The 8,900-nt window shown below is 50.3% G+C and overlaps 1 protein-coding gene across 6 annotated transcripts in view; it reads left to right on the forward strand.

The window, feature by feature from the left end:
- The window catches only part of RAP1GAP2 (RAP1 GTPase activating protein 2), a 262,143-nt gene that overhangs the window by 89,143 nt on the left and 164,100 nt on the right, over positions 1-8,900 (forward strand). The window contains exon 1 of one of the 6 annotated variants that reach the window (XM_006167570.3): positions 1-107. The exons of the other annotated variants lie outside the window; for them this stretch is intronic. Coding sequence (XP_006167632.2) covers positions 1-107 — 107 coding nt within the window. The remainder of the gene's footprint in view (positions 108-8,900) is intronic. 6 annotated transcript variants of the gene reach the window in all.

The following is an 8,900-nucleotide window of genomic DNA, read 5'->3' on the forward strand; positions in this document are numbered from 1 at the left end:
ATGTCCCAGCCGGCTGGGAGGATGCATTGCCGAAAGGCGGGGATCCGCGCCGCCGTGGTGCTCATCGGACTCCTGCACAAATCCCGAAAGCAGAATAAAGAGAAAAGGTAAAGCCTGGCAGGGCCGCCTCCCCCATCCCTCCGCTCTCGGGCGAAATTCCAGTTTTCTTTGGGGTGGACTTGTCCAGCGGGCATTTGACTTCGTGTTGGCTAGAAAAAAAAAGCCTTTTCTCCAGGCGCGGTCTTGGAAAGCGAGTTAGGAGCTTCACTGTAGACACTGGCCGGTCCACGGAAGACCAGACCGGACACTTGCTGAGGCGGACACGGAAGCCCAGCCAGGACATTGGCTGAGTCGGAGGCGGCGGGGAGGGCCCGTTGGGTGCATCCCCGACAGAAGGACACCAAGTCCTTTGCACCCATATCCGGCAGTTGCCGATCACGGCACCCTTCCCGAAGCCTGCCGCGCGAGTAGCATTGATCCAGCCCGGGCGACGGTCCCGGCTCAGCCCGAGTGGCTCAGTGCGCCTGTGCTGCCCTTCGCTGCTCTGCAACTTGGCTGAGTCGGCGAGTGCCCGCCAGGCGGAGATCCGCTTGGTTTGCGCTGTGTGCCGCCTGGCAAGGAGCAATTTTGGAGGTTGCTCACGGTCCGCGCCCCCCGCCTCCCATACCCGTGTCTTTCCGTCTTTGCGTTTTCCCAGCGTCTCTCCGTCTGTCTTGGATATGCTTCCCTAAATGCTCCTGCGTGTTGAAAGTAGTTTTCTTCGGAGACACTTTGGAAGACCCATGGGGTGAGGTTTGGGTGCGCAAAGGAGGTTCTGGGGCAGCTTCCCGGGCTCCAGCCTTCAGCTGTAGGCCTGACAGCCACCAGAGCCCAGGGAGTTGGGGTTGTTGGCACAAGCCTCCCTCTTCTGCCGGATACAGGGCAGAGTTTCCCACTCGCTGAGGGGCATTGGAACCAACTGCCCACTGAGATGTTGCCAAGATTTCGGGTAACTTCCAGTGGCTCTGGCAGATCCTAATTTGCAAAGGAGTTTTGAAGTGGGTCCTGCTGCGCTCTGTACTAGATGGGGGCTGAGACCAGAGACGTGGAGCCCAGACCCCTGGGTCGTGACCTGCACCCCTGGACCTGGGAGGGGTGGTGGGCAATGAACTGGAGGGGCCTTGAGACCATGCCATGGGTTGCCCTTGTGATGGGGTGGTCTCCTGTCCCATTTGTCCCCCTTCCTGTAATGCAGTCTCATAAGATGTTTCCCACAGCATGGGATGACTCTCCAGTGAAATGACTTAAGGAGATTAAGCATGAAACAAGATCCAGTCACCTAGTGAGAACCTTCTTCCCTTTTCAGTTCTCTGCTCATCCTTGTGATTCCAAGGGGGAAAGTTTCAGATGGTGCTAGTCTGGCTTTGACACCTTTTAAATACATGCTGATTTCCTTTTTGTAAGGAAGACAGAGGAGACTTGTAGTAGGCTCAGGCCCTCTGAGTGGGGACTGGGGACTGGGGACTGAGTGGGGACCGTGACTGCCTAGAATGCAGATTGTTTTGTTTTTGTGGGATTTATTTTTAGGATTCCCTCCTAGTGCTGGCCAGCGGTACTGGTTTTTCCATTGGTAGCAGTAATCTAAAGTCTCACTTTAAATGAAATGTGTGAAGTCACGAGAATGAGTCTATTTAATAGAAACAGTAGTGATAACAGTGCAAGTGGTATGGAATAGGCAGAATCCTGCAGGTGGTCCAGAGATGGCTGATGCTGGGAACACATATGTCTAGCAGAAAGAGCTTCCAGAAGAACCCTGGATCCCAGCGCTCCTGGAATGAACAGGGGAACATGGGAAGGCGTGAATCAGACTGGTTCCTGACTGAGTACAGAGTATGTGGTGGAGTGGAAAGGCTCCTGAACAGAGGGGTAGAAGCTCTAGTTCTGGCTCATCTACTGACTGTAATGTGATCAAATAAGATTTAATCTCCTTGAGCCTTTGGGGCCGGCAGGTGGAGTGATGGTTAAGGTCATTGGATTCCCACATGGCCAACAGTGGTTCAAGTCCTGGACCTGGAGGCTTGATTTCTCGCTTTTCCTTTTTTCTCTCTTTCTTTGTCTGGTCAAATTAAAAAATAATAACAAATGGAATTAATAAATACATAGTTCTTTAAAAAAATCTTCTTGAGCTTCAGTTTCTGCCTGGACAGAAAGGGTTCGTGAGGCTAAGGTGGGTAATGTGGGCAAAGGTGCATCTGGAAGGTATGAAGTGCTGTGTGAGGAAGAAGAGGGTCTGAGCAGAAGTCTTCTCATTCTTTTCTTGCCGGGTCTGTGCTCCTGGTGACCAAGGTAAGGTGTCTGGTGGGACAACCCCACCAGACCAGCCAGGCATGGGTCAAGGGAGCAGCCGGGTGGATGGACACAGGTCTGAGCAGAGATAGTCTGGGGCATGGGGATGCAGTAAGGCTCACGATAGGACCTGGACAGGGAACATGGAGGGGCTGGCTGGGGCAGGATGCCCCAGGCCCTTGGCATCTTGTCATTCCTCCAGGATGCACTGTGCTTTCCCCTGCAATGCAGGCAGACTATGGTGGCCTTACTGGTCCCTGCTGCTGTGGCTCCAGCTACCCCGATGGCTTTGGTCGTGGATTTAACCTAACCAAGGGGAGAGAGGGATTGGTTCATCTCAGTGCTAGATGACCTTTGCTTCTTTTGCTGCACCTGCTGGTTCTTTGTCTTTAAGCATCTGAAATCAGTACAGTGCACACTATTGACCCTTGCTCTGCGGGCACTGGCTGGCCTTGGGGGGCCTGGAGCAGGCTGCAGCTGCCAGCCTCTCTTAGGCACTCCTCAAACTCCATGCTGGGTGTTAATTTTGCTGAGTCTCCCCTCCCTCCCCCATCTTATCAAAGAGTCAAGCCAACTCAGGCCCCTCCTTATCCTTCCAGAAGATTTCATCCATCCATCGATCTTCCCAGCATCTGTAATTGACAGGCTTGTACGGATAACATTCTTGGTTCTTAACGGATGAAATGGCCGCATGTGGCTTGTGGTGATGGCCCAGTGGTCCTTGTCATCCTCCTGCTCTTTCTAAGCCCCTTGAAAAAATTGCCTATCAGTGGGCAGGTAGATGTCCTGGGGAGGCTGAAACTGAGACAGGTCCAGAACCAGGAGAACCAGGAGGCTCCCATGCACACTTGGGAAGTCCTAAGGACTGTGCTCGAAGCTCCAGCCTCAGTTTGCCTCTTGGAGAAACGGCCATGGTTCTCATTGGCCTGGCCTTGGCAATTCCCCATGCGAGTGTGGGACGACCGGAGGTGCTGCCTTTTCTTACTATCTTCTAGGCTTTTTGTCACATAGGATCCTGCAAAAGCAGTGGTGTGTTTAAGAAGGGATTGGATTTGAGCATGGGCTCCAGGGGCACTGAATGAAGCCTTCTCGAGTCCGCAGTTAGGGAACCATTGTGTAGTAATGCAGCGTTTCTTTAAAGCACTTGGATTTTCAGAGCCTGGTTTCCTTTTTGTTTTGTTTTCTTCTAAATTTGTCAGAGGGTATGTGCGCTTGCCAGCAGCAGAGAGACAGAGACAAAGAGAGAACGTGAGAAAGCACCCTTCCTGGGCCATGGCCAGTCTGCAGTCCCTTCTCCAGCCTCCTCTTAGGATTTTGGGCCTGCGCGCTCATGTGACTGGCCTGGTTCTCAAAGCACCAGGCCTGGGACTCGAAGCGTACAGTTGGCCACGTGGGATCCTCTTGCCTTAACCACCATACCACTGGCTGGCCCTCAGAAGTTTTTCTGATAGAGGATTTAAACATCCAGTGTGATTGGTGAGATGTCTCATCTGTAAGTTTTCCTCCTCTAACTCTATCTCATAATTTATTTATCGAAGAAACTGGATCGTTCGTCTTAGGGAATTTCCCACAGTCAGGATCTTGTGTGTGGCATCCTCTGGTGTCATTTAACATGTTCCGCTAACACCGCTCACTGTGTCACCTGTAAGTTGATAGTTCTAGAGATGCCGTCAGATCTGGGTTCGATTTTTTTCTTTTTTCTTTTTTTTTTTTTGGCAAGACTGCTCCGTTGGAAGTTGTCTGGGTGTCTGTTTTGTGATGTCAGCAGCCGTTGGCTGATTTGCTCCTAGGTCTGAACCTGGTGTCAGGGAGGGTACTTGTGTCCTATGAGCTGGCTGGACAGGTGGTCTGCGCCTGTGGGTTGCTCAGGAGTCCTGGCCTTGGAGTCCCGGACTCCCAGAGCTGGAAGGGGCTTAAGGCAGGAGCTGGTCCACTCCCTGGCCCCAGACAGATGGCTGTTTGTTCTCTTCTGAGGCGGTGGCTGGGGCCTGCCCTTTCTGTAAGGGCCTATCTCCTGCCCTCTCTTGTCTGATGTTTGAATGCCACCTGGCTGGCTGGCGGTGCTTTAAAGAACAAATATCTCCCTTTAACCAGCTTCCCGTGATTAAGCTCGCTGAAGAGTTAGACCTTTAGAGTTTAAGGGACAGAATTTGAGGCACAGGGAGACTGATTCCTCTTGAGCCACTGTTTACACCTCCTACTTGGTCTCCATGCTTCTAGTCCCTCCGACCCATTCTCACAGTGGCCAGAGTAGAGTTTAAAAAGTTCAGATAAAACCAAATGTCCTTCCTGCCAAAAACTCCTCATGGGCTTTCTATCATACTTCAAATGAAATCCAAACTTTGTAGTTGGGCCTGCACCCCTTGCCTGGCTCTCTGGGCTTTCTTCCTGCCACTTCACCCTCATGACCGTGGTCACCGTCTTTCTCCAGCAACAGCCTTCTTTCTGTTTCTAGAATATGCCAAGCTTGGTCCTGCCGCAGACCCTTTCCCCTGCTCCTGAAACATGCCAGGCTTGTTCCTGCCCCAGGCCCTTTGCACCTACTGTTTACGGTGACTTAATTGACTGGTGCTACCTCCTCAGTAGACTCGTAATCTAAATGTCATCTCTTCCAAAGGACTCCCTGACCATTGACTGTAAGCAGCTCAGTCCAGTCGCTGCTGCACTTTTCTGATTTATTCCCTCCGTGACACTTATCATTAACTGCTGTTATCTAGTGTATGGACTGAACGGTTTATGGGCCGTTTCCTCTCGTAGAATACAAACTGTCTAAGAGCCTGGACTTTGCCTTTTTCACCTCTGGGTCCCCATTGCCCAGAAGAGGAGGCACTCCATAAATACTCACTCTGTGAACGGGTGGCTGCTCCGGAGTACTGGCTTCCCCAGGTGACACGTGCCCATCGCTCATTTCCCCGAGGTCCTCTTAGTGCTGCAGAGGCCTCTGATGTAGGTTTGAGGGTGCCCTTTTCTTGTCTGAGACTGGGGAATCTCTCCCCGCCCTCTCCGTCCTTTCTCTTCAGGAGAGATTTTGGAGAGAAATGCAAGCTATCGCTCACCATGTGTAGTTCTGTTGACCCTGTCCCTGGCTCTGCATGGTTTCAGGGCCCACAGACACGAAGGACCAGGCTCAGCCCATGACCACCTCTACGCTGAGGCTGGGCACCAGACCCTTTGCCTCTGGGTTTCTAGGTCTCGGTCCTGGAACGACTGCCTGATAGGCAGAGGCAGGTTCCCTTCATGCTGAAGAGGGGCCAGTGGGCATCGGAATTAGTGAACACTCGGCATTAGCGAATGTATTTGTTTCTGAGTGCAGTTTTATCTCTTTAGAGTCCGCATGCTGCACAGATGGCTGCTTACCAGGATGTTGCCAAATAGAGGGCTTGCCAGGCCGTCGGTTAAACCAGGGAAATCACTTCTGCGCATGCGGGGGCTGCCCATGGACCTGGGAAGTTTCTTAGTCATTTTAAGCAGATGAGCACCTCCCCACCTCCCCCCTCCCCCAAACTGAGCTTCCTTGCCTACTGAGTCCATAAAAAGTAAAAGAGGTAGGCAAGATGATTACAGGTGGACAGGTGCTTTCTTAGTTTAATAGCTATTTTTAAACATGAATACTGGCATATAATACTGGTTTTCCATGTACAAGAGTTACATAATATGTTAAAAAAACAAATTTGTTTCAGTGAGAAATTGCGAGTCAGTTCAAAGGAAAGTGCTAAGAGAGGTCATAGTCGGGTGGTATAGGATTTAGGGAAAATTGGGAAAATGATGGGAAAATGCCTGAGGTTTAGGGAGCACTGTTGAGAAGAGGGGAACCATTTTTCCTGTGTTAAAATGGACCCACTGGCACCAATGTCTGGGGGCCGTTGAGGTAAAATGATTCTAACAGGTGGGCACCTTTCAAGGCTTGCTGTCTGCTGGGCCCTGTGCTAAGGGAGTACACGAGTATCCATCTTAATTCTCCCAATTATTATCTCTGTTTTCCAACTGAGAACTGAGGTTCAGAGGTCAAGGTGGGGGTAGAATCAGAGAGGTGGAGAAACAGATTATTTTAAAATTTTTATAATATTTTTATTTGCTATAGGGTGTGTGTACTCATCAGAGACAGAGAAAGAAAGTGAGAAATCTCCCCCCTGATTCCCCCCTCCCCCCAAGGAGGGCGGCCATATTGCAACCCCTTCTCCTCCATTTTCCTCTTGGGATTTAGGGCATGCATACACACATGCCTGGTGTGTTTTTTGAGCTGCTGGATCTGGGACCTGAACCATACAGCTGGTCATGTGGGATCCAGCCACCTAACTACTGTGCCAGCAGCTGGCCTGAGAAGCAGAGATTCTGACCTAGGTCTGTTGAGCTCTAGGAGCTGCGCTCTTCCTGCCTTTTATTTTTTATTATTTTTTAAAAAATTATAATTACTTTTTATTACCAGAGAGTGCATTCTCTTTTTCTCTGTCTCTATTTCTCTCTCTGTCTAAGATGGTCACACCATATTCCTTTTTTATTCTATTTCTTTACCTTTTCAGGATTTGGGGCATATAGCTGTTTTTTTAAGCAGCCAGGGCTGGAATTCAAACCAAGGTTGGCCATGTGAGATCTGGCTCCCCATACATAGCATTTAACCATGGTGCTATGGGGCCAGCCCTCTGCTCTTAACTGTTGTATTATTCGAATTCCCGGGTTCTGCCATTGCTGTTGTTATTATTAATGTATTGGAGATCTGGGTTTTTTTTTTTTTTTTTTTTTTAGAATTACTTTATTTCATTTATCATCAGCATCATCATTTGTTTAATTTGACCGGAGAGAGACAGAAAGAGAGAAAGGGAAAGTAGGAAAGGAAGCCTACCGGTCCAAGACTTGAACTGTGGTCAGCTATGTGAGAGTCCAGTGCCTTTAGCCACCACACCACCTGCCGGTCCCTGTTGTTATTATTAATGTATTGAAATGTAACATACGAGGGGAGTCTTCAACAAGTTCCTGGAAAATGCATATTGTGAAAAAGTTATGTGTGAATTTCGAAATATTTTTGTACCAAAATAAACTTGCACTTTGATTCTCTTTTCCCATGAGCTCTTTGAAGGCCCCTCCTTTAAACAGTAAATGTTCATATCTGAAGGGTGCAGCTTCATGAAGTTTCCTATACTTATCCACTGGTATAGATACCACTCAGATCCAGGTATAGAAGTTTCCAGCACCTCAGCAGGCTCCTTCATGCCTCTTCACCATCTAGCTATAATTAAAATGAAGTCAGCCCATCCTCCTAAGGTTCCCAGTTAGTGTGTCTGGGGGTACCCATGATAGAGGGAAGAACAAGGCCAGTATTCCCAAGTTGGAGTTTCTGAGTGGCGAGTCTTGAAGCTTAGCCCTGAAGAGGGTGGTGTCAAAGAACCCAGTCTGATTTCTAGGGGTGAGCAAACTTGGTTTAACCTTTCCTTCTCCTCTTAGACACACTCAGTGAGAATCTGGAGTCCTGGCTGTGTTTATTCACTGCCCTTGGAGCAAGGGTGCATTGAAAAATTGTCACTTGCTTTTAAGCTTATCAGTTATGAACACTCTGTCTCATGAAGGCTGGAGCTCCAGCCAAGTCCTTCCCGGAGTCCTCCGGGGTGGATGGCCTAGCTTGGAGCTAGGAGGCCCCTGGAGACAAGTCAGTCCCGGTGTGACCTGAGACTGCTGGCCTCGGCCTTTCGGACGGCATTGATTGGCGATGCCTCCTCCCTTGCCTTTCCCCTTCCTCTGCCTTTTACTGTTTCATAACTGTAAAGATCTTTACTGTCAGCCCTGAAGACTGCGTGGTAGGATCAGGGCGCTGTGTCGGTACCTGTCATCATGAGTGCTGCCTGCTTACTTGGGGCATAGCACGAGTGTAGCAGTAAGGTGTAGCAGTAGCAGTAAGGGCGTGGCAGTAAGGGTGTAGTAGTAAGGGCGTGGCGGTAAGGGTGTGGCCATAAGGGTGTAGCAGTAAGGTGGGGCAGTAAGTGTGTGGTGGTATGGTGTGGTGGTAAGGTGTGGCATTTAGGGTGTGACAGTAAGGGTGTGGTAGTAAGGGCATGGCTGTAAGGGTGTGGTAGTAAGGGTGTAGCGGTAAGGTGTGGCGTAAGGGTGTGGCAGTAAGGGTGTAGCGGCCCCACGAGAGAGGAAGGCAAGCTCTTCCCAGGTAATGGGCCTGTGTCACAGAGTACAGTAAGAGTAGAGGCAGGATCCCCCTCATTTGTCACCATCATGTGAAACTGCCAGGAGGGAGAGGTTAGAAACTGGCTCCTGCAGATCTGTCAAATCTTTTTTTTTAAAGGTTTATTTATTTATTTCTTCAGAGAGAGAGAGAGAGAGATGGAGACAGGCTCCCCAACAGGATCCCCATGCTGTGATCCTCCGCCAGTCCCAGCTGGCCCAGGTCATAGGCATGCCTGGCATGCTCAGAGTGAGGGAGAGCCTGTGAGCACTAAGCCAGGGCCCGTGTGGGTCAGCTGCGGTCCTGCTGCACCACCTCCTGGCCCCCGAGCCTTCTAGTCTTTGGGAAGCCTCTGCCCTGGACTAGACACTGTCGTAGGTGCTGGGGGACAGCAGTGGACCATGCAGAC

This window comes from Tupaia chinensis, unplaced genomic scaffold (genome assembly GCF_000334495.1).
Source record: "Tupaia chinensis unplaced genomic scaffold, TupChi_1.0 Scaffold144899_1, whole genome shotgun sequence".
In the NCBI taxonomy this organism is placed as follows: Eukaryota; Metazoa; Chordata; class Mammalia; order Scandentia; family Tupaiidae; genus Tupaia; species Tupaia belangeri.